The following is a 25,366-nucleotide window of genomic DNA, read 5'->3' as shown; positions in this document are numbered from 1 at the left end:
GCTTAGTCTGTTCCAGTACTTCCAATAAATACCCAAACTAAAAACACACATGCTTCAAGATACTTAGGTTGCTGGTCTGTTAAGGCAATATTTGAAAAAAAGTGCTCGGTTCTAGGGACCACATGAAATCTTAACTCTGGAGTAAGTATTTTGTTTTAATAAAAATTATATTATAAACAACCGTTTTAGTTTCTGAAGAGTTTTTTGTAAATCCATTATGAATATGCAAAAAAGCACATCTTTGGAAAAGAAACAACTGAGCAGAAATACTGCCTCTGTATACTCAATGGCACAAAAGTGACAATATATCTCACTGTCAAGTCTGATACCCCACCTCTAAGACAGAGTCTGACAGGAAAACACTGACTGGAAACTTATATGCAAATTAGTTCCGAAGCATTGTTTTTCTAATACCTAAATTATATTTAAAAATGTCCTAAAAATTTTTTTAGATCATTTTTATACATATAAAATTTGTTGTGTTCCTTATAGTTTGCCAGTCATCAATACTCACTGTCATTTCACTTTTCTCTAAGTCAGACCATAAGTTCATTTCACACACTCATCATTTGGCTGTTTTTCTTTTTCAAATTAGGTCTACAGGCTCTACCTGTACTCCATTTAAAGTAACTATTCACATTTTGAACGCAAATCTTGTAATACCACCTGCTCTTTCATGTGGGGATCCATATTCGTTTTTCAAAGCATTCAGCTCGTCTTCAACCTCTTCAGCCTGACTGAGGGAAGTTAAAGAATCAGATCTGGGTGGACCAGAGTTCCCCTCCACGACTGCTGTGGGCTGCAAGAAAGCTGTGTGAACATCCTGGATGTGAGCCTTGAGGTCATCATAGCTATCAGCCCGGAAATCACAGCCATCGCACTGCAGCACCTCCATTATTGAGGACTCCCTGCAAAATCAGGGAAACCTGTAAAGAAAAAACAAAAAAAATCATGGTTTTAAAGTAACTATTAGGGTAGGTTCTATGACACATCTTCAAATATTCTAAGAAGGATAGGACTAGGAAACTGCTTAAAAAAATGTAAACGACAAAAAGGAATATGAGTGATTTGTCTTACTTTTATGACCTTAGGATAAGTCACTGGAATCGATTTCAAGTGTTTACACTTTATTGCACCCCTGAAGTATATGCAGCTTGGCAAAAGTCAGTATCTGATTCTAGCTAAAAGGGAACACCCTATCCTATAAATTCCTCATTGTAAAATATTGGATTATGGAATGGGTGCAATGATCCAGTATCTCCTAGTTGTAAGACCTACTAAACCACATTGTTATTACACTGCATTATCTTGAGTGTCCTAAGTAAAAAAGTTTTTTTAACTATTTAAAAAGTTGGATATCACACAGATAGAACATTCTCATAGATCGAACATGACAATGCATGGCAATTGTATTGAAATCAGCACATAAACTCAGTACATCTTTTAAAACTTCCATTTACACAGCAAAAAAGGGAGACAAGAGGGATTCAAAAATACGCTCAAATATATGCTGCAGCTGCTTTGCCATGTGTCACTAGATACCACCAGGATGGTAACCTGGTTTTCTTTGTTTGGGGTGCCAGTAGTCACTGGCAACACTCACACAACATGCAGCATGAAGTTATGTTATAAGGGGCATTGTAAAGTTCCTTAATTCAACTGTTACATGATAGAAAAAGACCTGCAATCACAGCTGCAAACACAATCAATAACAATATATCTCTGTTTAAGTTTGACATCTGTCAGCCATACTTAAGAGCTGTAGAAAATGGCAACAGAAGGTCCCTGATATATCACACTATTTGCTTTCAACAGTATCAAACAATAATTGGAACATGGCAGCTATGCAGGAAACATCAACTTATTTACAACAGATCACAAGTATATATAATTTTTTACCACACTTTATACGAGATCTGTGGTATTGACGGACCAATAAGTAATAGTCATTCTTCTTATGAGATGTTAAAAGAGCTATTCTGTACAAAAGTGGGCAATTAGTATTTCTGCACAAGTTAAAAGAGAAAACAAAATGTTTATAAATATTTCACTCGTACAAAGACATAGAAAAGAAAAATGTGCTCCAGTACAAATTGCTTAAAAAAAGTGAGCATGAAAATCTGTTTACTGTAAAGCTATCGGTATAAGAGATAGGAAATAATTAATGATAAAATTCTGAAATGCACTTATTACCAGTAGCATGTCCTGCACAGGACTAGCAAATGCAATTCAAAACCTGTTTTTGTGGTTCTTTTTAATGACACAGATATGCCACTTCATACATGATCTCTTATGATGAGACAGAAACTCAGTGATCAGATGAATATTAGAAACCTGTTAGGTTAGGCTGTCTCAAACACATGGAACTTCAGAATCAGTTGGTGTCATCTGCTTGACCTTAAAACAAACACCATCAGTGTCCAGAAAAAGCCTGCTCTTTATCAAGTATCAGGTCATATTACAGCACCATAAATGCCCCACCCCTGTCTTTAACAGTTCATGGGATCTCTAAACAAATTCCCGGTCTGCTGCCAAGCTACTGCTATTTGTTAAGGATATGGACATAAAGAGAGAAAAGGCAACAAAACAGCACACTTATGCTATCCCCAGCTTTTGTTCTTTCAACTCTGCCAAACTCAGTCCACAAAGTACAATGCATTTGTCTAATGATCATCTAACAAAAGCTGTGAGAAGCTCAAAGCTGCACAGCTCTTTGGAGCTCAAGGAGCAGCCATTTTAGGACTTTTAGATTCTGGCTAAGGTGTTCATTTAGCACACAACATGGCCCCACATATCTGAGCTACATCTCAGGCAGCTGAGTCACGAGAGAGTTGCTGACAGAAATGTATTTGCCAGATGTACCTAAGTCTTTTACTGGACAGCTTAACAAACATCTTCTCTGCCAGCTCAAAGACTATTGCTTTCACACTTTCGAACAGTCTATAAATGAAAAAATCTCAAAACGTATACAGAAAGACGCTTCTTCAATTCTTTAAAAAAATGGGAACTGCCAACTAAGCTCAGCAAGGGGGTCTAAAAATTCAAAGCATATCTGAACTTCCCTTTTTAGAGCTTAGAAAACATCTGCAGCTTGCTTCGGCCATGAGCAGGGAAACAAAATATGCCAGCATGACCCAGCCACCTGGGAGACCTTCCACTGCACACAGAGGACAAAGCCATCTGACTATGCTCCCCAGATTCCAAAGTCTACTGACATTTGTTAATCACCAACCGGTCTGTCTGCATCAGCATAAGGCTGCCAACAGTCACACCCTCTACTCAAACTCTGCAGAGGCAGCTGCTCTGCCTGAAAGAGGTCTTTTGAATAAACCAGTGTTAAGCTGATTAAGAGTACAGAGGTTCTGTCCTTAACCACTGGTCCACCATTTCATGCAGTAGAAAGGAGCTACTGAGTATATTATCAGTCTGTTACTTTTTCAGATTTTGGTAGATAGGCTTTTCTTCAAGGAACCAATATACTAAAAGATATCCGAAACAACTGCAGGAAAAAACATTTATTTTACACAGAACATGTCTGTGGAAGTAACTGTGACCCAGCAAAAAGGACAATAAACCTACAGGAAAACAAACTCATAAATGATAAAAACAGCTATTTTTGTTAAATGAAAAGAACGGAGATATTTTCAACAAAAAAGACATTAAACGTTTGTAGAATTTTGGAGTGGGAAATGGACGATTCTTTATTTTTATATGCACAGGCATGTAAAAGGTTAACTCTGATGCCTTCCAGAAGATTGCAGTCAGGATGAAAAGCTCTTAAAACACAAGAGCTCACAATCAGCAATTCAGAGAAACCCTGCACAACCATTTAAAGGGCTTCATCACAAAAAAATATTTCTTGATTAGAATGCAGAGGAACATGCATCTAACAAATAATAATGTTAGTGTTCTTTTTATGCACATTATATTACTTTCTCAATTCTGCCTTCGAAGGAGTATTTTTTGCCTTTTCATTCTTTCTGACAGTTTTTGAAACAATGTTGTTGGCTAGAAGATACAGACAAAAAAAAAACTACCCAAGTGAAATCTAAGAGTTGGCTTTTCATTTAAGTAAATTTCTTTCCTTGCTGTATATACATTTGCTTAGACCTGTCATTTCTAAATACCACATGAAATGTTTCCTGAAACGATGTGTTACAGATGGGGTTGAAAGGCCAGAAACCATAGGTAAGCTAACTAAAGGCTGGGTACCTAACATGTAGGGTTCCAGAACCCTGAGCACCAGAATCTCTGGATTTCTCATCTCATATTTTGACTTCACGGGGTCTCTAGGCAATCATCCAATTGCATCAGTATACTACCTCTTGAAATGTTAGCTATTAGCTGTAACTATATACAAATAGCCTTAATAACAACTTCCACATCTCAAATTACTTGCATTAACGACAGCCACTGTACTGTACTCTAGGCTTTAAAATTAACACCTCATTGGCTGTGTAATTCCTTTTCAACTTTAACATGACAATAACCCAAAGAAATGTAAAGGCAGGAGGAAGAAAGAGATAGGAAGAGAAGGGTTTCTTTGCTCTGACACCAAAATGTAACCAGTGTTCACAGATGAAGTAGAGCTTTGTGGTTGGCTGAATTTGGCTTCAAGGCCAAGGCTGAACTTCAGAAAAATCTAACATACAAATATATGAAAATGTATTGTACATAGTACATATCCTGTATGGTCATAAGCTGCAAGCCTTTGGAAATGCCAAATGTTAAAGAAAGTTGAATGTTACCTATGTTTATAAGCCTGTTACAGCTTTGCACTAAAAATATATCCTTATTACACGCTCAGAATAAAATCAAATGGTTTCAACCACAGAATTTCAAAATATTTTGTATTATTTTATAATATTACTATTGGCGTATATTATTTCTCAGTAGTTCCATGCTAACTTTGACCAAGCAGAGCTACTTTTCATACTTTCCTATACAAAAAGCTGTAACTTCACCACTGCACACATACATAATTACGTTTCATGAAAGCATGCAGTGATGGCTCATATTTTCTGCATCTTAAGCCATATGCTAGCTTTGTTCAATGAGTAATATGACATTACATACAACAGGGACAAATGAAAGAAGCTCATTAAACTTCCATAATTAGTTGAACACTTTACTTCCTTGGCATGATATGAGCATATGAAAATAAATGTTACTATTTTTGAAAATGAAGACTTTTATAAACATGCAAAATAGCCAATGTGGTGTCATAGCCATTATGTTTTTTACTTTTTTAAAGTAGTGCAGCAGGAAAATCAGGGGAAAAAATCAGATGAAAATTGTGAAAAGTATTGTAAAGTCATTATGTATTGTACAGCATGGCTTGTTATAGGCCTACAATATACTGCAGTTTTGAACATAATGAAGGTCAATGAAGGTCTTGAAGGTCAAGCTACAGTAAATTATTTCCATATCAAGAGATGCCTGTAACAAAAAGAAAATTCTAGTGCCTTGCATTAAAATATAACCATAAGATTAATCAATAAAGAACACAGTAAAGCAATCAAACGACCAAACCCACTTACACTTCCATTTGTGGGGGCAGTCTTAGCAAAGGTGTCCATATGTAGCTGTGACAGCAGTGCATTGCCTCAGAAGTTATTGACAAATTACAAGCAGGACAAAAACTCAAATACTGTATTTTCTAATCAGTCCTTAATCTAGATTATGTTTTGATCAGTTTATAATTTGGAGTAGATTTTATGGATCAATGCAGCCAAGAGTTTGTCAATACAAAACGTTCAGGGTAGGGTGGTGGTTATTTAAAACAGCTTGCTCATTGCTGAAGCATTGTAATATCTTCTCCAGCTGAAAAACTGCAGAATACTAACTTAAACTCAATTAAATGAGAATAGGTAGGAGTTAAGTAAAGACAACAAGCAAAGACTAGAATTGAACTGAAACAATGACAGAGGAAGCACACTGTAGAGCAGTATTACTCATGTAGTCAGAAATGAGACAAATGTTAAAAAGAAACACATACTCCGAACAAACTCCTAAAATATTAAATACCCTGTTAAATTGTTGAACTAATTGCAATGCACTAGGTTAATTATATATAAAAACTATACAATTACAAATGCTGTATTTAGAATTATAAATCTGGGTTTTCAATTTCTAATACAACCATAGTGTGTTATAGAAGCTATTACAGTACATGATGTGAGGAAAATGCAAACCCAAAAGTTTAGAAATGATAAATCTTTATTATCAAAAGCTTAACATATTCTCCAGATCAAGCTTAGCATTCTAATGCAATGTACAGTAAAAGCAAATACATGTGTGTAAAGTTTTACTTGAAGTTAAATAAAAACTCTTAAAAAATAAATATGAATGCTGTAGCTGACTTTCAAAATCCCATGCCCTTGAAATCCCCTCTGCTTTCTATATTAGGTGATACTGAAATACAATAAGAGCAGACGTTTGTAAACCTTAGCACAGACAACTACCCTGAGCTCCTTCTAAAGTCAAAGTAAATGCTATTTTTTTCCTGAAAAAAGATTTGGTATATAAACTCTAAGCATATGTATCTCACACCATTGTTTTAAGCATTTTCATAAAATAATAAAATAATGTACTGCAAAGCCTGATTTTCCCTCTGATGTTTCATTTAGACAAACATATTTCTCCCACGGTATATTTAAGAAGAAATTAACAATCATATACTGTTCAATTGTTGAATTGCTAACCTGTAAAAGTCTAATTCTATCTACGTCCTTCTATCCCACCCTATACTGCACTGGAGAACTGAGCTGACCCCCATAATACAAGTTACATAGTATTTCCACATAAAAACTCTTCAACAAGCCTTTTCTAAACCGACATTTATACTGTCCAAAGGCCAATGACAGATTAAAGGATCTTTCAAGCCTGGTATGGGTAATAGTAAACGTGGATGTGAAATATTACATCTTTTCAAGCCTGGTATGCTGCAAAATGGGGGACATTCCCAGATAAAAGAATATCACACAAGTAACCTTCTTGGTTTTAAAAATATTTAACTTTTCTGTTCTGTGGTTCACATTCCACTGATCATTCTCAGAAAGCATGCTGGGTTGACCATGGCACCCCTGGTCTCCTTGTTATCTTCTCTTCTTTTCAGCCTGTCAGTGTAGGACATTCCCTTAAGCCCTGGAAAGTATCCGGTTTCTCTTTCCTGAATTGAGCAGCAAAGTCTTTTCTAGAATGGAGTGACCAAAATTATACACAATATTATACATTTACAAATACATTATACAATTTTAACATATCATTTTATCAAAATTCTGCACTTTTAACTATATAACTAAAATGTTGTCTTTTTTTATTGCTGTTCCTCACTGTCCACATCATGTAAATAGTGTCAAAATAAAAAACTGCTTGAAGTTTTTTCACAAGTAGCCTTTTCTGTTACTCATTTGTTGATGAAACAGGTTTGACGAGATTCTTCAAAAATTGGCTATAAGCTGTCAAACTATCAAGATAGGCCATATCCTAGGCCAAGTCCTTTTCTCATTTGTAATGTTCGTGTTCTTAACTCAGCCAAAAGCCATTGTGTAATATACTACTATGTCACAACTATGCACAAAACTGTGCTTAATTGGTATTAGTAAGCATCTCATGCCAGGGAACATTCACCTCACTGCTATTCAGCTGTTTCAAAACTGAATGATATATGTGTCAAAAAGCAAAAGCAAACCTTCAGTATGGAGTTTCAATTATGCTTTGACAATTAAAACCAGTACAACACATACTATTAACAGTATTGTCACGAATAGCAATGATTAAGATACTGAATAGCAATGTTTAAAACTGAGAGTGGCCTAATAGTATATCTACAGTACTACCACAGATATGAAAACAGGCAAGACTGGCTAATGGACACTGATTATCTTCACTGCAGTTGTTAGACTAGAAGAATAAGCTTATAGGTTGGTATTGATAAACAAATGTACTGTATTTTTTACTTTACAAAAGCCTCTCAGTGTCAGGTGCTATCTTGGTGTCAGCCTGATACACAATAAAATGTCAATTCCTGAAAGCACTATACACTCCTACCTAAAAACTATTTCTGAAAATGCATTACTTGATGATGTAAAACAAAAAAAGCAGAAACGTTTTTGTGAGTATTTGAGGGAGGTTGTGCACTTGCTTTCCATTTTGTAACGATTAAAATCATGCTGATACAAAACATAGAACACCCATGACAGAAAAAAGTATGTGGACCAACAGTAAGTTTCATCTCATTAAATCTCTTTTTGAGAGAGAAGGTCAAAAAGGCGTGTTGAACAGAATGGTGTTTATCTCTGGGAATTAAAACATTTAAAACATGAATGACTTATCAGATATTCCATGAGTTAATGTAATCACACTTATATTGTTTCTGAAGTCATGTATTCAACATAAATCAAAATGTTTTGTTTGCTAAAATGATCAATTATTACCTTATGGAGCATAATCTTCTATCTCAGAATATGATGAAAAACAAATTTGTTTGCTCTTTAAAACAGTCATACAGAATAGCAATACAAAGACTAGAGATTCAGCACTAAAGAATATCTTAAACGGCATCTTAAATGAAGTCATCCAAGTGTTTTTTCTCGTCATGTTTAACCGACGAGAACTCAAAATTTGGTGAAAAGGACTGAACTTTAAACAGGTTGAAAAGCCCTTTGAGCACGCACATTTTCTTTATGAAATGAGTTTCAGTTCACCACCTTCTTCTTCTCATACAGGTGATGGTATTTTGCATTCTTCTATTTAGGAATATCTCTAGTATTTCTACATTTAATAGGTACCATAACCTCTATACAAAAACCCATGTCTTTGATTTTGCACTCAGTCTTTAAAAATTCTGTTCCAGGAAGCATATGGCAACAGAACTAGGTCAACCATTAACCAAATAACAGGAAGCTTTTCTGAGAACACCCAACAGAAACCCTTTTAATGAGCAGATTCTTTGCTATGTGACCTTCGTTAATGTCACACTCTTAGAAAACACAAGAACTTTGCCTCAGCAGGACAACTAAACAAGGCAGTTCATGGAGATGGCAACAGTCATGTTTATAGTGTTTAAAACCAAGAGAAACAGAAGAGATTTCTGTAAGGAAAAAATGAGGTTTCTTTTTAATCCTTTTTCATCAAAAGCTTTAAGTAACATACACCCAAGCTGCTTCAAAAAAGACTGTAGGCAATCATGTTTTTAGCAGGCTTTTGAATTGGAAAGAGATTCCTGACAGAGAAACAGCACATATTAGAACACATAAATCCTACATTGCTACATCCATGTACAAACTTAGATTATAAAGTGAAAGAGCGTGTATAGTGAAAAGTGAAAGTTTATAGTGTAAAGCAGTGCATCTCACACTTTTTTGTGAACTACTTTAAAATCAGTGAGAACTCAGTATACCACAAAAACAGTATTATTTGACAAATCTCATTTTAATAACTATAGATTTACCTTTCTAGGACTGAATGCAATGAGTGCACTTATTGTTGTGAGCAAAGTGCTAAAAAGAAGGGTGCAATGTTCAACTTTAACCTCAGGTATGGATCAACACTCATTCTACTTCTCAATGAATGGACTTCAGTGTGCAGGTTCCAACAAGCACTCTTAAGCCTTAATGGAAAAACGAGCAGGTAGCTCACAGATTTTAAAGCTTACCAGGTAGTGAATCCAGATGTAGGTTTCAGCTTCAACTGGAAAGTAATCATCAAAGAGTTTCTCGATGAGCTTCACCCGATGTCTATTTATTGCCAACAGTCAGTTCATTTTCTGAGAAAGTTTTCTGGCAGTGAAATGCATCCATCATCCTTTACAAAAGTTGCAGAGGCCAAGTTTCTTGACTGCTGCACTGTTTAAGTCTTACACTTCCAACAGTCACTGAAACACTGCAGCCACATGTTCAGCTCATTTCATAATAAGAAATATAGGAATGGTAAGTCACAAAAGCCCAAGATCAATCTCCAGTACTTTCCCTTCCCATGAAGTAATATCAGTGACATAACATGCTGCAGTGCAAAATATCTATTGTTGTTCATATCTTAGAAGGAATTTTTTTAATTGAAACTGTTTTGAATTGAAGTTGTTGATAAATTGAGATATGACTTGTTGTCTGTGAGTTGTCCATAGGGTGAGTGACACTGGTATTTATGATGTTTCCATCATAAAATAATTTAGGTGATGGTTAACAATGCATTGATGTAACTTAACTGTGTGCACTCTTATTTAAACAAAAACAGCATTACTGTCAACAAGTCATTAATTTAAGTTCAGAAAAGAAACCTTGCTATCTTCCACTTATCCTTATGGGAAAAGCATTCCCCTGTCATTGCCATGTTTTACATTCTTATGTATGGTCCCTATTCTCCCTTAATTAATTATTTCTTATGGGATAAAATTGCTTGATTAGTATTGTTTCAATTAGCATTGAAAGGTTCTGGTCCTCAACTCCAATGCTAAAAGGGGGACTGCCTGTACTGAATCCTTGCCTTTAAACATCTGTCTGCAGGGTTCTGACCTACCTTTCGGTTACTGGTGTGACCTTTTGTCTACCAGGAATCACTACTGCACTTATCACAATTCATCCTGATTGTAAATGGTCTTTCAATAGTGCAAGTTTTGAAATGCAAGTCTGTTACTCTGTAATTTTACAAACTTTACTGTAATTTACTTGCACAATGAAAGATAAATAAATAAATTTTAAATTTACTTTTGTCCAAATATATGGTTACTACAGTACCTCTACCCATCTTCCAAACTGATTCCAAAAGAGTTATTGGGGGTCATTCTTTATCTTTATGGGGTTTTGATGAGGTGTTGTGCAATCGGATTACTAAGTGAGGCTGTTGGGATCTGTTTAGCAGGTTTTGCCATTCTTTTCTTGAAAGGTTCTTTGCAAAATCCTTCAAAGCTGCATTCCAGAGTTCACAAACCTGTCATCCTAGTTACTCAACTTTAAGTGCAAAGAGTTTTTCGAAATATGAATTTTCTACAATACAGTTTAGCTTTGTCTAACTCTACCTTTGCTGAAAGGTGGTGTAGATATACTGTACATGCACATATTTAAGGAATCAAAATCATGTTTCCAGTAGCTTCATAAACAAGCTGTTGAAATTGAAACAAGCACTTTAACAGTTTCACCCTAACAGGTGCTCTTCATTGTCTTGAGTTTGCTCTTGTTGATATTTTCTTCTTCAACTGTAACTAGCAGTATGAATTACTGATAGACCAAGTCATTAAGTACCACATCATTAAGTTGGCATCGACTAAAATTTAAGATGCCATTTTAAATGAGCCATTTCAATTCAGTTATTCCTTTTTATACATTACAGGCATAGACAAATGTGAGGGAGGCAGACATACATATTTGGAGGCTAATATCCTTCTTAACCCATGAATATGAACATGAATATGGTAGCTACTGTAACTCTAAAAAATACACTTGCTGTAAGCAGCATTAAAGTCAGTAACCAAAATCCAGAAACCACAAAAGTTCCATTTCCGTTTGCTCATGTAACTGATGCCTTCAGATTCATATTTCTTCAAGTCTACAAAACAGATAACAGTGAAAGCCATTAGGTTTGTAACTTACATTGTGTAGATAGAAAGAGTCTAGCTGAATTTGCTTTAAAAATGACACTGCAACAGCAATTTTGTTAATCCATCAGTGAGATTATTTGCAATTAAATGTAAGGAACCCACACTGCAAGGTCACATAAAGCTCCCATCAGGCCAAACTTAGCTAGCCTAGGTAAAGTCAATGAACTTATGCATTGCTCTGTTTTATTGGTATTTTGTATATATTAAGAATTTTGATAAGTATGAACTCAAGAAAAAGCTGTTTCCTTTTTACTTAAAGTACAATCAGCTACATCATAAATCAAAGAACTCAATAGCCAAGACAGCCTTGCTTAGAGGAATGTCGTTGTTTCACACAAAAAGAACTCATTGTGCTTTCAGAGGTGGCTGCAAAATAACCTTCTCAAAAGGGGGATCAATTTCAAAACTAAAAGATAAAGGATTGGGGATTGGGGATTCATAACAGCCTTCAGCCTTTCTTTGTGTGGGAGTATCAATATCCAGAAATCTGATGGTTTAAAAGCTAGATATAAAGAGAACCAAAGAGGGAACTCACTAAGCTACTGTATTTTTTTTTCTTATTGTTTACAATAATGCAAACAATATTGAGTTTGGTAGTCAAACCAATTCAAAATCTCAGATCTCAATATTTTCACTTTTGGAACCCCCTTCTGAAGATGACATGATTGGTTGTTCGATAGCATTTATTGAGTTCCTAAGTCTTTAAAAAAAAACCTGGAGTTCCTGAAAATAAAGACAACTCGTGTTAATTTTTAAGAGAGCTTTTCTGTATACTTATGCAAGAATTTAAGGAACAAAGGGCTTATCTAACATATTAAAACCTTTTCATTAAAAAAAGAGCAAGATAAACATAAAATGGTTTAGAACTTGAAGCCAAAGAAGGGTTAGGCTCAACACTGCCCAGTCAAGTTCTCTGCTTCGTGAGGGTATTGCACAACCTGCTCAGTGGAACCTCCTCCCCCCCTTAACTGCTGCCTCCTGCTTGACAGAATTATCTTCTGCGTCACAGCAGAAACAGCAAGACTGCAGGCTCTGCAGACTGGAAGCCTCCATTTCACAGAGCCTGCTGCAGTTTCCAAAGCCACAACAGCATGGTACTCCACCATTTCACGATTTTGAAGGCCTGGGCAACCCCCCTTCCCATTTCTTCTCTATCATGCTACACAGATGGAACTGTTTAGTAGAAAGCAAAACTTGAGCCAGTTTCCTTTCTCATTTTTTATCACATCAAAATCAAAAAGAAGAACTGAGATCTAGTTTGCAAGAGTCCCACAAAGCTTGCCATCATCTATGGAGATCAGACATGCAGATTTGAATCCTCTATGGAGACAGAAAAGACCACCAAAACTAAAATAATAATTTTTGAAGAAAGAGATTTTTTTGTTTGCCAATAGAAGTTTGCTATAGTGTTCCTACTGGCTGGAAATTAATTTTAACACAGGAGTATCAAGTTAAAGTTCATTATTTAAGTTTAATATACTGAAGAAAGTAGGACCATGATTTATGCATTTTTATAGAGATTATGACCAGACATGGTCAATGAATTGTCCTTTCCTGGAAAATGTCCCCAGCATATAAAGATAAATTTAGTTTACAGAGCTAAACACCTTGTATAAATCATTGAGAATGAATATAACCCTAGATGAAATGTTACAGTTTCCTAAGACTGTGGGTTTTTAAAAGTATTCAAATACAAAATACAAATACAAAAGTATTATTTTTAATATGCTCTAAAAGTTAAAGGTGGATCTATTTTACTTTCTATATTAAAGAAACATCTACTTTAGACTGAAGAAGGGCAATATATTTAAAGGACACTTAACTTTCAATCCAAATCAAACAACATCATCAATCTACAGTACTGCAAAGTGTTTAAACAAAATAAACACCTTTTTAAAAGAGTTGCAGTATAACCAATATATAATATTAATGTGTAAATCCTGAGACTTTAGAGCACCACCAAACTGAGTACAGTAAACAACAATGTGTGAAAAGCATGGTTGCAGAACAGTTAAACCAATATTTTATGTTCTTGTAGTTTCTTTTAGCAATATAACTACCAAATGACCAAAGTGACCCAAATATCCTCCTCTCATTCGCAACCTCCTATGTTCTCACAAACTGAATTAAAGTAATTGTTTTCTGACGCAGATGCAGAAAACATCAGTTAAAAATACTTCACATTTAGACTAAGGTTTTAAAAAACTCAACATGGAAACAAAATGCTCTTTTCCATCCTCATGTGTTTACCTAGAAAACAACATGGAAAAAATATAATAAACATCAAATTACACTGTTATACCACCTTATACAGAGAGAAACCCAGGAGTGCCAAATGTCCTTCATATCCCACAGGCCTAATACCCACACCATCAAATAAATATTTATGATCTCAGCCAGTTTCCTAAGCCTTGAGGAATTTATCAGAAACCTACCTCTCAACAATATAAAAATTAAATTAGGCTACCGACCGTCTGCCCATCAACTGAATCTATCATATCTGCTCTCATTAGTCTACATCTTCTTATACATCAGACGTTGAGACAGAATTATATAACCCTTTGGCAGGTGTAAAGAAAGCACACATGAACTTATTTATTAATATAATATACTTGTATTTATTAATCACACTTCAAAAGAAAATAAGGCATGATTAAGAATAATCTAAACATATCCTACTGTTGTACAATAAAAGCAAAGAAAAACCATCATAAACAGGTAGCTTATCAATGATGTTTGATAAGTAATCAAAATAATTGTTAGCAATACAAGCTAAAAAATGATTTAACTTCTGTACTGCATAAACACTCTACATTTAAATCACTAAAATACAGATGAAAACAAGAACATGCTCAACCAAGAATAAATATATAATTCCAGGTATCTACATCTAAGTACATTCGGACATTATGACACTCAGCTTTTCAATTTCCATCTGAACTGAAGAACTGTGCTCATTTTAAAATTTTCTTGCATTTGCTATATTATCTACCCACCTGAACTATATTATCATTATCATTATTATAATTATCATTATCAAAAACACCTGCTTACATTTCTATCTTATCAACTCAAATCTCTAATATACATTAGCTGATATACTGTAACTTTTTCTAGCAGTAAATTGAGAGCAACTTTCAAATGACTTGTTTGCTGTTGAACAGTAAGTTACGTCCTGAAATAATACGTTCACTTGCCTATACTAACATACAGGTACTGTAACTGTCAAAATAAAGGATACACCAAAATACAGTGTCTTAATAGGGTGCTGGGCCACCACAAGCCACCGTTTCATTGTGCTTTGGCATAGATCCTACAAATGTCTGGAGCTCTACTGGAGAGAAGTAACACCACTCTTCCACAAGACATTCCAGCTTTTAGTGTTTTGTTGATGGTGTTGGAAAACCCTGTCTCAGGCGCTGCTCCAGAATCTCATGTAAGTGTTCATCTGGGTTGAGATCTGACAACTGGGATGGCCATGGCACATGGTTTGCCTCATTTCATGCTCATCAAAGTATTCAGTGACCACTTGTGCCCTGTAGATTGAGGCACTGTCATCTTGGAAGATTCCACTCCTATCAAGATAGAAATGCTTTGCCGCAGGATGAACGTGATCTTTTATAATGGCTTTTTATTTATTGGCATTTTCCTTGTCTTCTGTAGACTAGACCTAAACCATGCCAGTAAAACACACCCCATGCCATAATGGTGCTAACAGAACCCCACACCTTGAGAAACAAGAACTTGAGCCTGTAGGCTTTTTCGGCCTGTGACACACAAGTATTCATCCTCCCACTGAGAACGGGGTAAAGGATAACTCACCTGACCATATGACTTTTTTCCACTGCTCAATACACCAGTACATGTGTTCTTCCAACCACTCTATTTGCAAAATTGCATTTTTAGATTGCAATAAGGAATTTATGCACTTTATGTTCTTGATAAGACTGCATGTTCATGCCTTAGATTGACATTTGCAGACAACTGATTCAGTGTTGCTTGTCAGTTTTGCTTTGCATCTCGAACCAATACATGGACATCAAGGTGGTGAAGTATGCACTTTTTTTCCAGTTGAAGAAGTCTTTCCCTTAGACTTCCATGCCAACATTGCCTTAGCCATTGTTCCTAGTGAAACAGCAGCAACTTGAGTAGTCTTTACCACTGAAGCTCCTGCCAAACGTGCCTCAAAGACCACCACTCTCTCAAAGTCACTGCAATGTCTTCTTCTAGTAATGGTTGTTGAAATAATGGGCAACTAGGCCTGCCCAGTATTTTTATACATGTCCCTAAGCATGATGGGATCTTAATAGCTTAATTAACTTAGGAATCACACCTGTGTGGAAGCACCTGCTTTCAAAATACTATATATTCCTACCTCATGTTTCTTTTACTTTAGCAGTTACCTGTACATTGTTTACAAGGGCTTGGTTTGATTTAGGATGGAACCATATCACGTTAACATAGGCCCATACTCCATAAAAACCCTAAAGAAAAGCACTGTGTCCTATCTAGTTACAATGTAATTTTCCATTACTATAGACATGGTGTAGTCCATTTCAAAAGTCTATCTGATGTGTTGCCCAAGCTAAGACTCCACATTGGTAAAAATAATTTAATTTTACACAATAAAACAGTTCTTTTTTACGGTAGATAGTGATGTAGCTCTCCCAATGCAAAATGCAAAGGTAAGGCATCACAATTCCATTGTGCCTTGGCAAATCACCTGATATGAGCCATGCTGACTAAGGTTAACTTTACTAAAGAATTCAAGGAAAACCCATCTCCTAAAACTCCTTTCTCCAGATTGTGTTCCAGTAATACCAATTTTATTTGGAATCTAATACCAAAATTGGAAAACCCTATACAGTAAAAAGACAGAAGATATGACCAGTATTAAAAGCATGAATGCATTTTTCAGAAATACAGATCAAATGTTTATATTTGCACTTTTATGTCCAATTATTTATGTGAAGGATCTGAAGATCCAAGAGGAAAGATACAACATTCAGATCAACAAAAACCTTCTGACAAAAAGATAAAAAAACCTCCATCTTGAAAGATTTTACACAATATTCTGAAGAAGTTAAAATAAAAACTGTCATCACTGACTGAAGGCTAGATTTATTTGTGGTGACAGAAGAGGGAGAAACCAAGAGTATTTAACTACAGTACCAGACAAAAAAATTTGAGTACACCTGTTTGAAACCAGTTTTTTCTTGATTATATCTGTGCTTTAAACTGTATAGACTTGTCTATAAAACTTAATATTTAATTACATGTTATGTGTACTTATAATCTTAAGTGAACTGCATTCAAAATGTTAATTTTTCATTTTCAATAAAATGAAAACCCAAAGCAAGCAGATTTCAGTCTGGGGCCCAGGATAGTTAAAAGCCAGAAATGTGTATAACATGGTGTTAAAGCACTAAAATAAGTTTAAAATTGTCTTTGTTAGATGTTCTCACAGTTAACCTCATATCACTTGATAGCCTTGGCCACAGCAGTTACTGACACTTGCAAAGTTCTTGCAATTTGTCTTAAAGATTGACCTTCATTTCTTAAAGTAATGTCTTTAAGAAATGTATTAAAGAACGTATTTTTTCCTTGCTTAATTGAGCAAATTTTGCCATGTTCATTCAGGAAGTTTTGCACATGCTCCCTATATTTATAGTAATTGTGGACCCTCACCCGTTTACCAATAATTGGTGACAAATGGTAAATGAGGTAATACTAGTTAACTGTGAGAACATCTAACAAGACCATTTTAAACTTATTTAAAATTGAAATCTGCTTACTTTGGGTATCCATTTTATTGAAAATGAAAAATAAACATTTTCATTGCAGGTCACTTAAGATTATAAGCAAACATATCATGTAATTAAATAATACGTGTTTATAGTTTAAGTTATAAGTATAAGTTTATACAGTTTAAAGCACAGATAATCATGAAAAACCTGGGTTCAAGGAGGTGTACTCAAACTTTTTACTGGTACTATAAATAGTAATTGGTGGTTCTGTTCAGTTAAACTTCATAGATGGTAATGCAGACACTTGATTAATTTTGTATAACACTGCGAAAGAGCAGGCAAACAATCAGATGCATATTTAAGATCCTACATGACCTCGGACACCTAAGAAACCTAGTGAGCAATAATGACAGACCAGTTAACAGGAACAAGCTCTATAGAGTCATAATTGTGAAGAAGATACATAAGTTCTGACGAAACATATAACATCTTCTCAACTGGAAACTAAGGTGGATCATTCCATCGACATTAATCTGGAGGCTACTGGAAAAAGCTCACTGAGGCTCAGCAAACCAAATACTAGGAAGACATTAAAACAAGAAATTAATTTAAAATACATTTATTGGTCTTGACCAATTAAGTCCAAGTTAATGTTTTTAAAGCAGAATAAAAGTGTTCAAAGAGTCAATGAAACCCTTCTACATGCAGTGTTGGGCACCATTAATACATTGTTGTACAAGACAAACATTTGAGACATGTTATCAATAGACTTAGGAAAAGCTCCAAGAAAAACAATGAAAAGTCAAATGCATGCAGTATGTATTACCAAATTCTTTGAGAATTCCATTTCTGATTCATCAAACCAGAATGATGTCAAAGCACTGACCAAATTTCATAAGGTACAAAATCATACATCTTAACAGGAAATGATCACTGAACTTACTGCTAAATACAATATTGGTTTCATCATATCTGCATATATAGAGGACTGCATATCTCTTCAAATGTTGAATCAAATGTTGAATCTTCTGCAAGAGTAAATCAAATGCAACTAAGAATCACAGAACTGGACAAATTCAAGAATCTACACGCTAAAGTCTTACTTACCAGGAAAACTCTACACAACTTCCACAATAATTACATGCACAACACCAAGTAAATTTTTTAAAAGGAAAGCCATCTAAGTGTGGGTTTGGCTACTGTAAATATCTAGCTTAAATTCAATTGAAATGTTTTAGTTAAATCTGAAGGAGGCCATGGCAGCCAGGAAACACCAATTTGAATGCGAGAAGCTTTCATCCTAAAATGCAGAATATTTCACATAAGAAATTTCTCCACTCTAACTACAATCCTGTCAGCCACCACCGTGTGGGTAAACAACAGCACGTCAACTGCCCAGTCTGCAACACCCACGCGCACTCGCGCAGTATTTTGTGCGCATGTGCATATCGTGCGCAAAGCATAAACATATATATCGAACATTTATCAAACTTTTGTTAAAATTATATCGAGGACAATTATATCGCGGTAATTATCGTTCTTGAATTATCGCCCAGCACTAGTTTGTAGCCCAGGTTAGTTAAGAGTCAGAAATGTGTATAACATGGTGTTAAAACACTAAAAGAAGTTTAAAATGGTCTTTGTTAGATGTTAGATCACAGTTAACTAGTATTACCTCATTTACCTTTTGTCACCAATTATTGGTAAACAGGTGAGGGTCCACAATTACTATAAATATAGGGAGCATGTGCAATCATTTGTAATTCCTGAATGAACATGGCAAAATTCCCTCAGTTAAACAAGGAAAAAAGACAATCTATAATTACTTTAAGAAATGAAGGTCAATCTTTAAGACAAATTGCAAGAAATTTACAAGTGTCAGTTACTACTGTGGCCAAGACTATCAAATGATATGAAGAAACTGGCACTCATGAGTACCGAAGCTGGCCTGAAAGGTCCAGTTTCTGTGTTTTTTGGCCCAGGTAAGTCTCTTCCTCTTATTCTGCACTCTTAACAATGGTTTCTTTGCAGCAATTCTTCCTGGTAGGCCAGCTACACGTAACCTCCTCCAAACAGTTGATGTTGAAACATCTGTACTTCTGGTTGCATTGAGTTTAGCTCATAATTAAGGGTCCGTTAGTCACCAGTTTCACAGACTTGTGACTCTAAGGAACGTATTCTCCAATTTTGTTCACCTTTGACCTGCCTGAGCTTTTTCAGTCCTCATGAGTGCCCGTTTCTTCATATCGTTTGATAGTCTTGGCCACAGCAGTTACTGAAACTTGCAAAGCTCTCACAATTTGTCTTAAAGATTGACTTTCATTTCTTAAAGTAACTATAGACTCTTTTTTCATTGCTTAACTGAGCAAAATGTGCCATGCTCATTTAGGAATTACAAACTTTTTCTCATGCTCCCTATATTTATAGTAATCATGGGCTCTCACCTGTTTACCAATAATTGGTGACAAAAGTTTAATGAGGTAATGCTAGTTAACTGTGAGAACATCTAAAAAAAACAATTTTAAACTTAGTTACTGTTAGTGTTCTAATACCATGTAATACACATTTCTGACTTTTAACTAACCTGGGCTATAGACTCGTGCTGGGCGATAATTAGATAACGATAATTATCCTCGATATAATTTTAACAAAAGTTCGATAAAAGTTCAGACTGAAATCTGCCTGCTTTGGGTGTTCATTTTATTGAAAGTGAAAAATTAACATTTTGAATGCAGTCACTTAAGATTTTAAGTACACATATCATGTAAAGAAATATTAAGTGTTTATAGACATGTTTATACAGTTTAAAGCACAGATAATCATGGAAAACCTGGGTTTAAGCAAGTGTACTCAAACTTTTGACTGGTAGTGTATGTGAATATAAGCTAATGTAAAATACCTTTCTATAAAAGAAATACACACAAGAAAGTGTATGAACCTGGTAATTGTATGAAAAAAACATTTTCTCAATTTTTTCTCTGCAAGAAAGGAAATATATTTAAAGGAAAAAAGAGAGAAATTGAAAGGAAAGTTCCTCATGCCCAGTGTTCAACATGGTGAAGGCTCTGTAAATATGCAAGCTTGTTTTTCTATGTCAACAGCTGATGACTTTTTGGTATTTGAGAAGGACCACCAAATGCTGCAAAATGTCAACCAGTGCTGCACTCTCAGTGCTCTCCCAGCACTAGACAGTTTACTGAAGTGAAGCTTGTATTCAAGCAGGATAATGAGCCCAAACATTTCATGAAGTCGATACAGCAAAAATGCAGAAACATATCAATTTTAGACCTGAATCGCATCAAGATGGTGCAGACTGCCTTAAATGCTGCTGTTGCAAAAAGGAAACCAATGTTGATTGCAGAACTCAAAGCAGTATGCATTATAGAGTGGGCAAATATACCTCTGGAAAGGTGCCAGGAACTTGTTTCAAAATACAAAAACAAGACTGCAAGCTGTAAAGGAAGCAAAGCATATACACATAAGGTCCTTACTAGTCAAGTAAGGTTGCCTAAATATATCTGCCAAAGTATGATACTTTCAATTTTAGGCACGTCAGAAAATATTATACCGCAAAACTAGATCACTACTTTGATTTATATTTTTCAGAAAATAGGATTTTGCAGTAATCACTTTGTATTTTTTCTTAATTTTAACTGCCCAAAGATTTCTCTGCAATTATATAGTTATTAGCAATTATAAAGCTATAAGCAAAATTTAAAAAATGAGTAACTAAATACTATACATAAAAGTTAATCCTAACGGGAATGACTGAAGCCCATTTCCAGTCTAGACTAGTGCTATTCCTAGTAAACACCAAGCAGACACTTCTGAGATCTTCTGAGGTACTTATACATGTCCTGACAGCCTGTAACATCTGGAAAGCTAGACCAAACCAAAGACTGGTCTACAACTGCAGACCCTGGAGACTTTAGCTACTGCACCCAGATGACACTGATGTGATGAATGATGAATGAAGGAAGATACCAACCCTTGATATTGCAGAGACTGCCCATGATGAAAAATAATGTATGTTAAACTCATTGCCTGGAGGAGGGTAACTATCAGACCTGGGATCCTGGGTCAACTGCTCTATAATTCTGTAAAGAACTCTGTAACAAACTATTGTAAAGGGACCCATTGCAGACTGGTTGAATATTACAGTTGAATATTTCCTTTACTAACACCAAAGCAAAACAGTGTAAGACAACCTTAAAAAAAACACTGCAGGAATTTAAAATGTGATTAATTTAAGGTTTACTATTTGTCATATAAAAAAAGAATTAGAAAAAATGACATTTCAAATGAGATGAAAAAAGCTGCAATCCATCTAAATATTATCATTTATATCTGATGGTGCAGGAGGCTGCTCCAGCTTCATACAACAACAAAAAAAACCAAAACAAATGGTGTAATAGGGTTTCAGTGTAAATGAGCATATGCACAGATGACACAAAAACTTTCAAATATTTTGATGGCTTCCTGCTGGTTGTCTCCCATTAAAATTCCAGGTTACTTGGAATTGGTGTCTGTCAAGTAATGGTTAAAGATCATCTGATGTGTTCTAAGAGTACATGCAAAAGCAGGAGAAAACAGAAAAAAATGGAGAATGCAAAGACTCTTTTGGAAAGTGGACAGGAAGTCTGTTCCCACTGGGATTATTTCTTTAAGAAACGATGCATTATCTCATCTCTCAAAATATGTTGTTTTAGGGGGCAATGCAGTTTCTCTTTTGAAAAAGCAACCCACTTAATGAGTTTCTGCTTGGGAGATTATGTATTGAATCACATGTATAGATCAACAAAACAACTTGAAGGTGAATGATAAAGGTATCAATCGTTTAGTGGAAAAAAAATAAAGAGTGGCAGGTTTCTACAAGATTTCCATATTAGTGAAAAAGTCCTTCTCTTCAATATACAGCAATGTCTGCATTTTTGTATACAGTTTTTCATGGATGAGTACCATTGCATTCCTTTACAATTGTACTGTATCACCTCTTAGAGTCTGCTGAGCAAAGAGATTTTGTTTCACCTAAATTCCAACTATGTATATTTGGTGTGGAATCTTTTACATTGTCTCATCCATTTTAGAAATCATATCTCCATGCCAGACCAAATTCCAGTGGCAATGACCCTCAATTTTTTTTTTTGATATTTTAGAATTCCAAAACTTCCCAAAAGTGAAGAGCACTTCACTTTGGGGTCAAGCTATCATATTTTTTTTATTTTTAGGGTAGCCATGAAAGCTAAAAAAAATGTGATAAGTCCCAAAGTGCATCCTTTTTAAATAAAAGATTTAAATAAAACACACCTCAATCTTTAAATAAATCTTTAAAAATAAGATTTTCATAACTTATTTAATAAGCTTCCTTTAATTTTATTTAATTTTGAGATGAAAGTGGTTACAAGCTTGGTTGAGTTGACCCTGAATGAAAGAATAACAAGGCACACATGCGCACAGCAAATTCTGAAGCAGCTGGATCTCTTTTGAGATTAAGCTAGAATCCCTGTGTGACATTTGCATTTGTTGAATTAGTGAGGAAAAAATGTTTTAATTCTTTATAAAATAGCATTTGTTTAGCTTTACACTTCACTGAAACCAACAGACGTATGTTTTAGTTTGATAGACAATCAGTTCATATTGAATACTTCTGTCAACCACAGAAGTAGAAAAATGCTTTATTTGATGGAATCTGAATGCAAGATTATAAAATATGAAGATATGAATACTGTTGCTAAAACCAAAAGACTTGTCAAAGAACTCAGCAAAGAAAAAATACTTGCCAAGTTAGAAATAAACAGCCTTCTGCAATAACACCAGTTGTAGTGGAAAGATGAGAACTCCATTAATATTAACTTACCAGTAAAACCTTCATCCAAGTCCTTAAATATTTAATCAACCTCGGATAGAAGTGAACCTCACTGACTGGAACCGTAGATCTCTGCAACAAGATCATTCCTGTTCATTTTCAAAGAGCACCTGTCAGGATTAAGCGGTCTCGAAATTCTCCGAAGAGTTCTGAACTTTTCTACAGTTCCACAACTGAGTAATTCAAAGCAAAATTTTGTTTGTTTTATTGTGGCTGAAATGTGCTGGTAGATGGCATCCACTTTGCTCGTTATCCTCGCCCATTGAATTTATGTTGGTGGCTTTATCTTTGTAGATTACACAAGCAGAAAAGCTTTATTGCCACTCTGCCTAGAGAGCAAAATGTTCACCATTGTTTTTTTGGCCAAAGCACATTGCCACAAAAATTGATCAGCAGTGCTACATTAAGGCATTACAATATATTCAGATTAAAACACCTCAGATAGCTACAGAATATATGACTTACATCTATACAGCTAGTTGTAATAAAATCTTCTTCTTCTTCTTCTTTTTCACAGCCTTAGTCCCAGACTGTCCTGGGGTCAGCTGCTTTGGTTGCTCTTCTCCATTTGTCTCTGTCGAGCACATCTTCCTCACTCACTTCACATACCTCCATATCTTTTCTCACACAATCTATCCATCTCTTTCTAGGCCTGCCTCTTCCTCTGTTACCTTCCACCTCAAATTCCATTACCCTCTTTGTTACGGTGTCCATACCACCGTAACCTCGCCTCTCGCATCTTCTCAACCACATCCACCACCCTACATCGTCTACGGATTTCTTCATTTCTGATCTTATCCTTCATTGAAATCTGCTAGTTGTAATAAAATAAGATAAAAAATATAAAAGCCTTTTAACCTCTTAATCAATTGCTTCTCAGCATGCCTTAAGTTACGTCTTAACATATCAAATGGGAAATATACATAAAGCTGTGTGAATATGAAAAACCTTTTGTGTAATCTAGATGAGGTCCACACTTCAGACTACAGACTAAGTACTAATAACAATGGTGAAAAGATCTGATTCCCAATCAGTACTTCTGCAGGACCTGACCTGCGCTGTTAAAATCAATCTCACATTACCAGTACTGTATTATATTTTGATAAGCAGACCAAATGCAAGTTTGACATGACTGCTAGAAGCATTTCTCCTTCTCCACTGCCACAGTCAAAATTAAAGTACTAAAGCATATTGTCTTGAGTTGCTTCCGTATAAAGCAGTGGTTCTCAAACTGTGGTACGCGTACCTGCAGTGGTACGCGGCGTGCCGCCAGGTGGTACGCCAAATGACCCTGGAACTGTGTTGTGTGCGCTGAAAAATCGGGACGGGTTTTCATATTTTGTATTTTTATATGTGTCGAATACGCAGCCTACGTACTACGATACAGTGCGCGCCAATACTTCAGTGGACACAAGAGATACTCTGTAATTCTATACCACTCTATAGAAATGCGTGCCACGGACGCAAGTGACCAATTGTATTTAAAAAAAGCTATTGTATCTCCAGCAAATAGGGAGGTAGAAGAATGTGCGTGATTTTGGAACAATGCCAACATTGTAAACACAGGAATGCATAGAAATGCGTGCTACGAACATTGGTAATCTTGTGAGCACAGGAAAGCATGAAAAATAACAGAAAAATATTTAAGAACTGTTCTAAGTTAATTTGAGAAAAATACACAGAGCGTCTCTGTGTTTCTCTCCCATGCGCATGAAATAAAAACATAAAATAAAAACTGAAATAAAAAACGGAAACATGGAAAAATGCAAGCTTGTGGACTGCTAAAGCAGGTAAGCCCCACACTATTATGTGTGGAGAAAAAGCTGCTGAACAGCCCGACCTGCTGCCCCCCCTGAAAGACACAGTCATTCATAGAATTATTGAAATTAAGGATTATATCAAAAGTACGCTGACAGAGCGCGTTAAGATGAGCAGATGTTTTTCACTGCAATTAGATGAGTCTGTAGTCTATTTGGCCAATTTGCTCGTTTACGTTAGATACGAGTTTGAGGGTACGTCCCGTAAGGACTTTCTGCTCTGTAAGCCGCTACCAACAGGAACTACAGGAGAGCACGTATTTCAGCTTCTGAATGAATTTATCGAAGAGAATGGCATCGACTGGATAAACTGTGTTTTGTGAGTTTGTACAGACGGTGC

General features: G+C 35.5%; 1 protein-coding gene across 2 annotated transcripts in view; it reads right to left on the bottom strand.

The window, feature by feature from the left end:
• znf462 (zinc finger protein 462) overlaps nt 1-25,366 on the bottom strand; it is a 95,064-nt gene that overhangs the window by 60,889 nt on the left and 8,809 nt on the right. For both annotated transcript variants that reach the window (XM_088629457.1, XM_088629456.1), the window contains exon 2: nt 667-926. In XM_088629457.1, coding sequence (XP_088485583.1) covers nt 667-895 — 229 coding nt within the window. In that variant the 5' untranslated portion in view covers nt 896-926. The remainder of the gene's footprint in view (nt 1-666; nt 927-25,366) is intronic.

The sequence above is a fragment of the Lepisosteus platostomus genome, chromosome 4 (genome assembly GCF_059453375.1).
Source record: "Lepisosteus platostomus isolate fLepPlt1 chromosome 4, fLepPlt1.hap1, whole genome shotgun sequence".
Taxonomy (NCBI): Eukaryota; Metazoa; Chordata; class Actinopteri; order Semionotiformes; family Lepisosteidae; genus Lepisosteus; species Lepisosteus platostomus.
Note: the sequence above shows the minus strand (reverse complement) of the source record. Positions and strands in the feature narration are given on the sequence as shown.